Genomic DNA, 11,217 nt, shown 5'->3' on the forward strand with positions numbered 1-11,217 from the left:
TGTGTGTGCAGTGTGTAGTGTGTGCATGCGTAAGGTGTGTGCACGTGCCAGCCGGTGTGCGCGGGTACTCCTTGTGCTCAAGCCTGCCCATGTGCACCCCCCCAGGATCCCGCCCCTCCCGGCCAGGTCCGGTGGGAGTGTCTGCTGGACCTACCCGGAAGTGGCTCTCGCGGGCTGCGCCCTTGGCCACGTACATCCGGCTCCTCTCGGTCTGCAGGTGCTCGTAGAAGGGCTCGTCCAGCGCGAAGCTGTCCATCAGGTCGCAGCCCACGTACAGGCTGTAGGTCTCTCCGGTCACCTGCACAGTGACGTTCTTCCACTGGGAGTCAGCCAGGCCCACGTCCTCCAGGGAGATGACGTGCTGGGTGCCGTCCACCCAGTAGGTGAGGTCCAGGGTGTCCGCGGGGCCATTGGACACGATCTCGAACTGCCTGTGCGTGGCGCCCGGGCCCTCCAGTGCCAGCAGGGTGCCCCGGGACCGGCGGTCCTGCTTCATGCTGGCCGTCAGGAAGAAGCCCTCCTTGCGCCGCATGGCCTCGGTGATCCGGCCCAGGTGCTCCGCGCTCACCGGCGGGATGTAGTCAAAGCGGACGAAGCGGTAGGCGGGCACGCTGGGGTCTGGGCCCCGGAACTGCTTGGCCCCGATGGTCTTGCGGTTGATGTTGCTGATGCTGAAGAGGTCGAAGGCGGTGTCCTCGTCCTGGTCTCCTGCTGCTCGGGGAGCAGGGCACGGAGGTCAGGGGCGCCGGGGCACAGGGCCCTCCTCTCGGGCGCCACGCGGGCTGGCACGCGGCCCCTGTGAGGCCGAAGAGCCCGCCCCTCCTTCCTCTCCTGGGCGCTGCCTGACCCGCCCTCCCCAGCCGCCAACGCAGGCCCGGCTTGGCTCTCTGTGCGGATCATCAGACGAGCCTTCACGGAGAAAGGAAGTGCGGTCCGGTCCCCACTCTTCACCTCCCTGACAAGGGCTGTGCTGCCGTCTCTGCTCCCCACCTGAGCGGGGCTCAGGCGAGACCCTCCGTCTCCCACCCGAGTGCCCAGGAAAGCCTCTGGCAGGTGCGCCACTTCGGGGCGGCTGCCTTCGATGTCGCTTTCCTCGAGACATAATCTGAGCTGAACTCCTCCCGTGGGGACCCTGTATTTCTCAGAAATACATCCTGCCTCTCAGGGCTCACACTGCAGGAGAGCATCTGAGAGACCATGGGCCTCAAGGCCACAAACGCACGGTTTTAACCACCGTCCAAATACTGGAAAGAGTTTGTCCGCCCTCACCAACATCCTAACACTTTAAATCATTCACAATAATTTTCTGAACAGAAAGTGTAAACAAAGCACAACTTGTATCTAATACTTGGCAAATTGAAGCACTAGATTCCACGGTGTTGTTGACAGAAGGGTTCCTCTTCCTACCTGCAGTACAGCTATTTGGCCGTATGTCAAAAATGCTGAAAATCGTTAAAGACTCTGACTCTGCAATTTTACTCTGGTAAGTCATCCTAATATGTAATCACAAATGCAAGGATGTATGTATTCACAGCAGTATTCCCCATGGTGTCATTTACAGTCATGTAAACGTGCAATGTAGGTGGGAATGGCCTGAAAATACAGAGGGGTACCTTCTGATGGACTATTACAGTCATTAAAAATCGTGTTTTAAGAAAATAGACACATGAAAAATATTTAGATATGTTTTTAAGTGCAAAGATGTGGGAAGGATAGAAGCTGTAAAACACCAAACACTTCAGTATGAATACAGAAGAAAGGCAGCAACTTCCCTGGAGGTCCAGTGTTAAGCGTCTGCACTTCCAAAACTGGAGCCACAGGTTTGATCCCTGGTTGGGGAACTGACATCCACATGCCTTGTGGCACAACCAAATAAACGTTTTTTTTTTTTTTAAATCCAATTTTAAAAAGAAAGAAGACAAAACGTGCCCAGCAAAAGGCTGCATCTATAGGTGGGAGGGTATTTCTCTCTAATAACCTCAATTTCCCAAAAATAAATTTCCTATTGTATGGACTCAAAAGTGAGTTGAAGATTTATTTTAAACTAAGTTAAGGTCCTAAGGGGTGAGGTGCTCCAGCCAGGCCTCTGCTTTATCCACCCTTATCCAGCAGGTGAACCTTATCTTGGGGGCCCAGGTCACCCAGGGGCGTCCACACTCACGCTGAGCGCTAGGCCAGGTCACCCGGGGGTCTACCCGGGGGTCCACACTCACTCTGAGCTCTGGACCAGAACACCCGGGGGTCCACCCGGGGGTCCACACTCACCCTGAGCACTGGGCCAGAACACCCCGGGGTCGACACTCACCCTGAGCGCTGGGCCAGGTCACCCGGGGGTCCACCCAGGGGTCCACACTCACCCTGAGCGCTGGGCCAGAACACCCCGGGGTCCACACTCACCCTGAGCGCTAGGCCAGGTCACCCGGGGGTCCACCCGGGGGTCCACACTCACCCTGAGCGCTGGGCCAGAACACCCCGGGGTCGACACTCACCCTGAGCGCTGGCCCAGAACACCCGGGGGTCCACCCGGGGGTCCACACTCACCCTGAGCGCTAGGCCAGGTCACCCGGGGGTCTACCCGGGGGTCCACACTCACCCTGAGCGCTGGACCAGAACACCCGGGGGTCCACCCAGGGGTCCACACTCACCCTGAGCGCTGGCCCAGAACACCCGGGGGTCCACCCAGGGGTCCACACTCACCCTGAGCGCTAGGCCAGGTCACCCGGGGATCCACCCGGGGGTCCACACTCACCCTGAGCGCTAGGCCAGGTCACCCGGGGATCCACCCGGGGGTCCACACTCACCCTGAGCGCTGGACCAGAACACCCGGGGATCCACCCGGGGGTCCACACTCACCCTGAACGCTGGGCCAGAACACCCGGGGTCGACACTCACCCTGAGCGCTGGGCCAGGTCACCCGGGGGTCCACCCCGGGGTCCACACTCACCCTGAGCGCTGGGCCAGGTCACCCGGGGGTCCACCCCGGGGTCCACACTCACCCTGAGCGCTGGGCCAGGTCACCGGGGGTCCACCCGGGGGTCCACACTCACCCTGAGCGCTGGCCCAGAACACCCGGGGGTCCACCCGGGGGTCCACACTCACCCTGAGCGCTGGCCCAGAACACCCGGGGTCCACACTCACCCTGAGCGCTGGCCCAGAACACCCGGGGGTCCACCCGGGGGTCCACACTCACCCTGAGCGCTGGCCCAGAACACCCGGGGTCCACACTCACCCTGAGCGCTGGCCCAGAACACCCAGGGGTCCACCCGGGGGTCGACACTCACCCTGAGCGCTGGGCCAGGTCACCCGGGGGTCCACACTCACCCTGAGCGCTGGCCCAGAACACCCGGGGGTCCACCCCGGGGTCCACACTCACCCTGAGCGCTGGGCCAGGTCACCCGGGGGTCCACACTCACCCTGAGCGCTGGCCCAGAACACCCGGGGGTCCACCCGGGGGTCCACACTCACCCTGAGCGCTGGCCCAGAACACCCGGGGGTCCACACTCACCCTGAGCGCTGGCCCAGAACACCCGGGGGTCCACACTCACCCTGAGCGCTGGGCCAGGTCACCCGGGGGTCCACCCCGGGGTCCACACTCACCCTGAGCGCTAGGCCAGGTCACCCGGGGGTCCACCCAGGGGTCCACACTCACCCTGAGCGCTGGGCCAGAACACCCGGGGGTCCACCCGGGGGTCCACACTCACCCTGAGCGCTGGCCCAGAACACCTGGGGTCGACACTCACCCTGAGCGCTGGCCCAGAACACCCGGGGGTCCACCCGGGGGTCGACACTCACCCTGAGCGCTGGGCCAGGTCACCCGGGGGTCCACCCGGGGTCGACACTCACCCTGAGCGCTGGGCCAGGTCACCCGGGGGTCCACCCAGGGTCGACACTCACCCTGAGCGCTGGGCCAGGCCCACAGGGCCAGCAGCAGCAGTGGCCACAGCATCCTGCGTCTTCCCAGCCAAAGCCCTGCAGATAAATCAGACCCTATTACTTAAGAAAACATAACCACAGCTTCTAATTTGGATTGGAAGTTTTACTCATATGATCATTTAAAAACAGTTTGTGTATAAAAATCAGAAACAAATGGATTTGTGGGCAAAGCTAGATAGAAAATATGCTTTTCAAATGAGCTTTTGTAACTAAAGTTGGTATTCATTGGACTAGCATTTGTCAACAAGCACTGTACCAGTGATGTCCTAAGCATTCATATTATTTAATCCTCATAATGACCTAGGAGACAGATATGATCATTGTCATAGCCATTTTACAGATGGGTAAGTGGAGGCTCAAACAAGTTAAGTGCTTGCCCAGAGCCAGAACATAAACGCAGGAAGTTTCGAATTTAGAAAAATATCAGCCTAGGGAAAATAGCCTACAAAGATATTTTGCATAAATAGCCCAAAAAAGTTGCACATGATTTAATTAAAGAGAATAAATAGTAACTGTACATGAGTTAAAAGTAAACCTAGTTGGCTGGATCATAACTGCTAAGAAAATAGCCTTCTACTTAGTAATCATTTTTGCTTTGCTTTTCTATTTTCTTGAGGCCTGTTTTTCCATTCTTCAGGATTCTCAGTTGGCAGGCTCAGCAGACACTGGCCCAGAAGTCAGAGCCTGGCCGGGAGCCCGCTCCAGGGTTAACCCCTGCTCCGCATCCCCGCGTCTTGGCCTCAGCCTCCTTGCCTCCCCCGAGCATGGGCTCCAGGGCCCTTCCAGCAACACTCTGCATTCCACAGAGGTGAAACCAATCCGAGACCCCTACCCTGCGTGTTTAGGGCTTCAAGGGACCTGAACTTCTTAGTGAGAAAGAAATCCCTGGAGGAGCCTCTCCAGAAGGAGCGGCTTTCCCTGAGAGGGGGACCGACGCCTGGGGAGCAGCTCCAAGCAGGACTCTCCCGTCCCCGCAGGCTGCAGACACCTGCCTTCAGCCCGTCCACAGCAAGTGCAGGGCTTGGCTGTGTTCCGCCTGCACCCCCAGCCGGCGGGCGGGCCCCGCGGGCAAGGCTCCTGCAGAGCTGTGGTGCCAGCATCACCGTGCTGCCTGGGGAAGCATCCCTGAGTCCTTGGTCTCAGGCGCCCTTCTGTGGAATGAGGACGGGGCATTTAAATCAGCCACTCACAGGGTGAGTGTGAGAAATGAGCCGCCGAGCAAGTCAGTGTTTGTAAAGACTTCTGAAGCGCAGCCCAGTAGGAGAGACGGAAAGGCTGCCGTTAGCAGGACTCTTCCGAGGACTGAGTCACACGGTGAACCCTCCTCAGGGACTCAGAACAGCACTGGCACTCCGTAAGTCCTGCACAAGTGATTTCAGAGTAAGCAGGGGGCAGGCATGTCCTCTGTCTCCCACAGACAGACAGCGGGACCACTGCCTCTGGCAACAAGCTCCGTCCGAATGACAGAGTCCCACGTCCTGAGGGCTCAGCTCCCCGTCAGTCCCGAGGACGCACACGGAGCTCTGTCAGGAACAAAAGCAAACCCTCTGGTGCTGAGACAGACATCTGCCCAAAGGACCTGGGGGCCCATCCCGCCTCAGGGGTCGCCCAGCAGAAAAGAGACCACCAGGGACGCAGCTGGGGCTCCAGCCTCTCTCGCCCCACGTTGTTAAAAGGCAACACATATGCTATCGTAGGACACGCTGCGGGGACACACGCGCCCACGCTGCACACCTCGCTTCACACAGTTAGGGCTTAAGGTTATAGTTTTTTCCAAAAGAAAGCTGTCTGCAACAGAATGTCGTTACACCTAATTACATTAGAACTTTCACAAAGATCAGCAAAGACCTTTTACAGTTCTTCTTATACCAGCAATCAACGCAAACTTTACTGAGAAATATGACCTTCCAATGGTCAAGAACGAGGTGATTCAACAGAGCCCCTCACTGCCCTCAGCCTCCCCCTGCAAAGGAGCCTGACCTCCCTTCACAGAAGTTAGGCTAATTTGCTAATTCCCGCTGCCTTTTCATCTGCAAATTATCCCCCAGACTTGTAAGAACAGCTGGAGTCCCTGGGCAGTCAGGGCAGTCTTCACTGACTTACTAAATACCATTCATTAAAAACTTTCAGAAACACTTTTCAGCTATGAAAACTATTTAGCATGCGTCTTTATAACTTCTCATCATTTTTTCACATCCTCAGGAACAACTTCTAGTTTCTTCCTCACGACTGCCCCCCCCTCACCCCACCCAGTAACAGACTTTATGGAAGCACCCTATTCAGTGGCTGAAAGGGAAGCCTCTGCCCAGGATTCCAGGCAGGTACCTTCAGGAAAGCCCCAGGGGTCCTCAGGCGATGGGCAATCCGGGCAGCATCCTCCGTGCAGAAAAGACGCCAAAGGGAGCTCACCTGCCCTAGTTCTGCCACTGAGCAGCAGGAGGCGGAGGTGAAGACCTGTTTCTGCTTAGGTGTCAGCAGGCAATTCTCCCTGCCTGCTTCAAAACTAGTTTGCACTTTCTCCTTCTCCCCTCTTAGAATAAAATTAAAAAAAAAAAAAAAAAGACTTTTCTGAAAAGTTAAACTACAGTGCAACGATTTGGTCAATGGAGAAGCCGCTCTTACCTGGCGTGGAAACCCTGCAGGAATGACTGGCTCAGAGCCGGGAGGGGGTCGGCGAGGGACGAAGGGCTGCAGGAGGAGACCCAACCCCGCTCTGCAGAGGAGCTGGGCTTGGATCCCGCGGCCGCCCCTTATATGCGCGGAGTCCGGCGGCCGGCAGTCAGACGCACGCGGAAGCGCTGGACTCGTTCCGCGGCGGGATGACATAATTCCTCCTCTGATCCCGCATTTGCTGGGGCACCTGGCACCGGTCCGGTCCGGCCCCCTCCGCCCCCACCCGTGCGGCCCGCCCCTGCTCTGGCCGCAGCTGGGGGACCACGGGGGAGGAGCCGCAGGAGCCGGGGAAGACTGACTTTTCCTGCCTTCTCTCAGGAAATACAATGCTATAAATAAAACCAGCAAGATTGGCTGGAGCACTCCTTTTTGCTGAAGAGAGAGAATGCAAGTTGTAGGCTTCCAATCTGGTTCGCATTACCCAAAGTGAGAACGGTCTCTCTCAACCGAGGAAAAGGCCATCAGCAAAAAGCAAAAGAACCGGTGGGTAGAAATGGTCAGTATACGTATTGAGGAAGCTGTACGGATGAATTCATTTATCATGTGCAGAAAGTGTGATATTTAATCTGAAAGGGCTTCAGTGTATCAGTTGGATGACTGAGAAACAAGATCAGGTGAATTTATTTTCATCCAAATCCTGCTTCATGCCCAGCCTGGACCCCACAGGGTGGCCACTCCCTGGGGACACCCACTGTGGGACCGAGAACCTCCTGCACAGACTTTCCCGGCAGCAGGAACAACCTGTAATTACCTTCCACAGCCTCACTTAGCCGGACAGCCCCAAGGGCAGGTTACACAGGGGAAGCCTCTGGAAGTAAGAATAGCAGGCGGCAGTGGGCTCCCTGCCCCTCGCCAGAGTGCACACGTCCCCCAGGCAGGCTGTACCATAGCCAGAGGAGGGAGTGGATGGTGAGGGGGGAGATGGAGAGAGGGGGGATGAGGCGCCCCCAAAGGCCAGGCTGGGCCTTGCACAGAGGAGTGGTCCCCTGCACAGGCTGGCAGATGGCACCGGAGGCGCCGGGTCATGGTGGGCAGAGCCATGGACAAGTGAAGTCTCAACTGAAGGGCGTTAGAGGGGGTTTGCTCTGAGCCACCTTGGAATCTGAGCGGTAACGTTGCTGAGGAGCCTGCTTCTTCACCTGGGTCCTTGCTGGGTGGGGGTCACAGAGGGGCCACAGGCACATGCAGTCCAGCCCTGCCGAGGTCCGGCCCAGGCATCCACAGGGCGTGGGGTCGGAGAGGGGGCTTGTAACTGAGCAGGGAGCATTTGTTACCTTGCTCTCTGCTGGTAGTTTCTGAAAACATTTGTCTACAGCAACTGTTCACTTATCACCAGGTAGACAATGTCAAATTCTGATGTGCAGAGAAGGAAGAAACTTGACTCAAAGAACATATGTGTGTGTGTGTGTGTGTGTGTGTGTGTGTGTGTGTGTTAGGCATGTCTGACTCTTTGTGAGTGGACTCTTTGTGAGTGGACTGTAGCCCGCCAGGCTCCTTTGTCCATGGGATTCTCCAGGGGATCTTCCCAAGCCAGGGATCGAACCCCAGTCTCCTGCACTGCAGGCGGGTTTTTACCATCCTGCTCAAGGTACGATGTCTTACTCTGGGCCAGCTGACCGGTGGCACAGTCACATGGCTTAGATTTAAAATTCTGAGCGTGATGTACCTAAGCTGATGTTATTGCAAACTCCAGAGAAGAACGTCTAACCCAGTTTCCCTTAAAGCCTTATTAGTGACTGGCTGTTGATTTGCCAGGTGACCTGACTTTGCTCACAGTTTGGCTTTTCCTTGGCCAGAAGTTGGCCTCTGGCCCTCACACCCCACTTGCCGGCAGAAGGTACCATCTAGTCAGGCTTCCCTGGTGGCTCAGCCGTAAAGAATCCACCCGCCATGCAGGAGACTCAGGAGACGCAGTTTCCATCCTTGGGTGAGGAAGGTCCCCTGGAGGAGGAAATGGCAGCCCACTCCAGCATTCTTGCCTGGGGAATCCCATGGACAGTGGAGCCTGATGGGCTACAGTCCCTGGGGTTGCACAGAATTGGACACAACTGAGCGAGTTAACAGGAACTCCTCTGCTCCAGGGCTTCCCTGGTGGCTCAGAGGGTAAAGCGTCTGCCTGCAATGCAGGAGACCTGGGTTCGATCCCTGGGTCAGGAAGATCCCCTGGAGGAGGAAATGGCAGCCCACTCCAGCATTCTTGCCTGGGGAATCCCATGGGTAGTGGAGCCTCATGGGCTACAGTCCCTGGGGTCGCACAGAGATGGACACAACTGAGCAACTTAACAACTCCTCGGCTCAGCCACTGGCAGCCACCCACCCCATGAGCGTTAGGACAGAAAGTGCTGCTGTGCTGAGCGTCTCAGGAGCACCGGGCGGGTGAGGAGAGACCACACCCAGGACAGGCCAGAGGGCCGCCTTGCTGGGGCCCCAGGGACATGTTCCTTCCACGGGGGAGGCTTCTTGAGGAGACAGGACATGCGTGACTAGATCTTGGCCTCTGGGGAGGGCATCTGAGGTCAGGGGTGTCCCAGGAAAGGCCTAGGTGAGCAGAATTGAAGGAGGGGTCAGCCCTTCTGGGGCAGGGAGGTGACGGGAGGTGCAGATGGCAGGAATGCTGAGGCCCTGCTGGGGCTGGGCTGGGCAGCTCTCCTGCAGGGAGGTGGGGATCAGAGGCAGGGGTGGGCACAGGATGTCCGGAGGACCACCCACCCCGGGACAGAGGGACATGTGACCCAGAACCGCAAAGCAAGGCCAGGTCACGCAGGGCAGACCCTGGAGCAGAATGTCAGCTTCAGGGATGAGGAAGGGGGTGTGTCTGCTGGAAGGAGGAAGCAAAGGCCAGAGCAGCGCAGAGCCTGCCCGCTGGAGGGGAAGTCACATCCCCAGCGCCCGGCCACCTGGGACCGGTGAGCTCGGCCCTGTTCCGGGACCGGTCTCTGCAGGTGAGGCTGTACTGGGGGAGGGCGACCTAAGTCCAGGGACCTGTGTCCTCATAGTAAGAGGACCACCGGGACACAGGACACCCTGGGAGGTTCGAGGTGGCTAGGGGAGGGGTGCAGCCAGCAGCCTAGGGGCCCCCAAGGTCACACAGCCCCAGGAGCCGCCCCCAGAGCCTCCAGAGGGGGCAAGATGGTGCGAGAATTCACCTGGGCTGTCTCAGGCCCCCTTGTGTGGCCCATCATTACAGCAGCCCCAGGAGACCAATGCACAGGCCCACCAGGCTCCAGAAACTTCCGTGTTCACAGCCGTTTGGGAGCCCAGGGAGAGAGCAGTGAGGCCAGCTGTGTCCGCGGTGGCAGGACCTGCTACTGACCGGCCAGTGACCATGCCTGGCTGGGGACAGCGTCAGCCCAGGGACGGCTGTGCCTGACTGGAAATCAGGGGCTCTGGGACAGAGGACAGAGGGGTCCAGGCAGGTTCCTCAGCAGAGTCAAAGGTCAGCTGGTTTAGAGCATCCTTGCAGCTGGGGGCTGGGCTGGGCTCCCGCAAGTGCCCAGGGCAATGCTAGCCCCAGCCCGCCCCTCAGGCAGGTGTCCAGTTGCAGACGGTGGACTGTAGATAGATCTGGCCCCTGAGCAGGAGGGGAAGGACAGAAGGAGCAAACAGCCGAGGGGCCACGGCCAGTGACTCCAGATGCTGAGAAGCCTGGGGAAAGGGTGTCTTCCTGTCTCCAGAGCTAACTGAGGGTTTACGCGCCAGGGAAACAGGGTTGAGATTCCCAATCACTCCTGGCAGCTTGCCTGTTGGGCAGTCACTTCCATTCACAGTAAGCACCTGAGTGTTGCCCGGGGCACGCACGCAGGGGGACGCGGCAGGGGATTCACCAGAAAGGCGAGGAGGAGTTTCTGGCACCCAAGGGCCGGCGGCCTGGGAACAGGGTCTGCTCTGAGCCCGGGCTCTGGACGCTCATGAGAACCTTCTGAGCTAAAGGATGGACCCATGGCTTACAGAGGAGCCGACGCGAAAACCCCGAGCCAGCAAGGTTTGGATGGGATTGAGGAGGGTCAGCCCAGTGCGGGCCCTGGGGAGTCTCACACCACCCCCCCCCCACCCCGCACTCCCCCACACCCTGGCTCTGTGTCCCTGGGGGGTGGAGGGGAGGGTGCCCGGGACCCTCCCCTGTTCACAGCACCGCCCCCCATCCCAGGAGGAGGTGAGGGCGCCCCGGGGACCGCCCCATCCTCACAGAGCCCCCTCAACCTCGCTCTGTGTCCCTGAGGGATGGAGGTGAGGGCGCCCGGGACTCTCCCCGTGTTCACAGAGCTCATCCCCGCCAGCCCAGGGGGAGGTGAGGGCGGCCCACGGACTCTCCCTGTCTTCACGGAGCCCCCACCCCACCTCCCAAGGGGGAGGTGAGGGCGCCCGGACCGTCCCCATCTGCTCAGCACCGCCCCCCGCCTCGCAGCTCTTTGTCCCTGGGGGGTGGAGGTGAGGATGCCTGGGACCCTCCCCTGTTCACAGAACCCCTCCATCCCAGGAGGAGGTGAGGGCGCCCGGACCGTCCCCATCTGCGCAGCACCGCCCCCCGCAGCTCTGTGTCCCCGGCGGGTGGAGGTGAGGGCGGCGGCGCCGTCGGGGCGCAGGGCCGCCCAGGCAGGCGCTGGGAGCCCT

At 59.1% G+C, this 11,217-nt stretch overlaps 1 protein-coding gene across 3 annotated transcripts in view; it reads right to left on the reverse strand.

The window, feature by feature from the left end:
* The window catches only part of THBS2 (thrombospondin 2), a 30,770-nt gene extending 24,007 nt beyond the window's left edge, over nucleotides 1–6,763 (reverse strand). The window contains exons 1-4 of one of the 3 annotated variants that reach the window (XM_019967691.2): nucleotides 6,556–6,763; nucleotides 5,124–5,294; nucleotides 3,895–3,969; nucleotides 155–711 (exon numbers count right to left, since the gene is read on the reverse strand). In XM_019967691.2, coding sequence (XP_019823250.2) covers nucleotides 155–711; nucleotides 3,895–3,946 — 609 coding nt within the window. In that variant the 5' untranslated portion in view covers nucleotides 3,947–3,969; nucleotides 5,124–5,294; nucleotides 6,556–6,763. Of the gene's footprint in view, nucleotides 1–154; nucleotides 712–2,305; nucleotides 2,320–3,894; nucleotides 3,970–5,123; nucleotides 5,295–6,555 lie in introns of those variants that run through there. The other 2 variants (XM_019967690.2, XM_070796553.1) reach the window with 2 other exon arrangements.
* Between the last annotated feature and the right edge of the window lie 4,454 nt (nucleotides 6,764–11,217).

The sequence above is a fragment of the Bos indicus genome, chromosome 9, assembly GCF_029378745.1.
Source record: "Bos indicus isolate NIAB-ARS_2022 breed Sahiwal x Tharparkar chromosome 9, NIAB-ARS_B.indTharparkar_mat_pri_1.0, whole genome shotgun sequence".
Lineage (NCBI taxonomy): Eukaryota > Metazoa > Chordata > Mammalia > Artiodactyla > Bovidae > Bos > Bos indicus.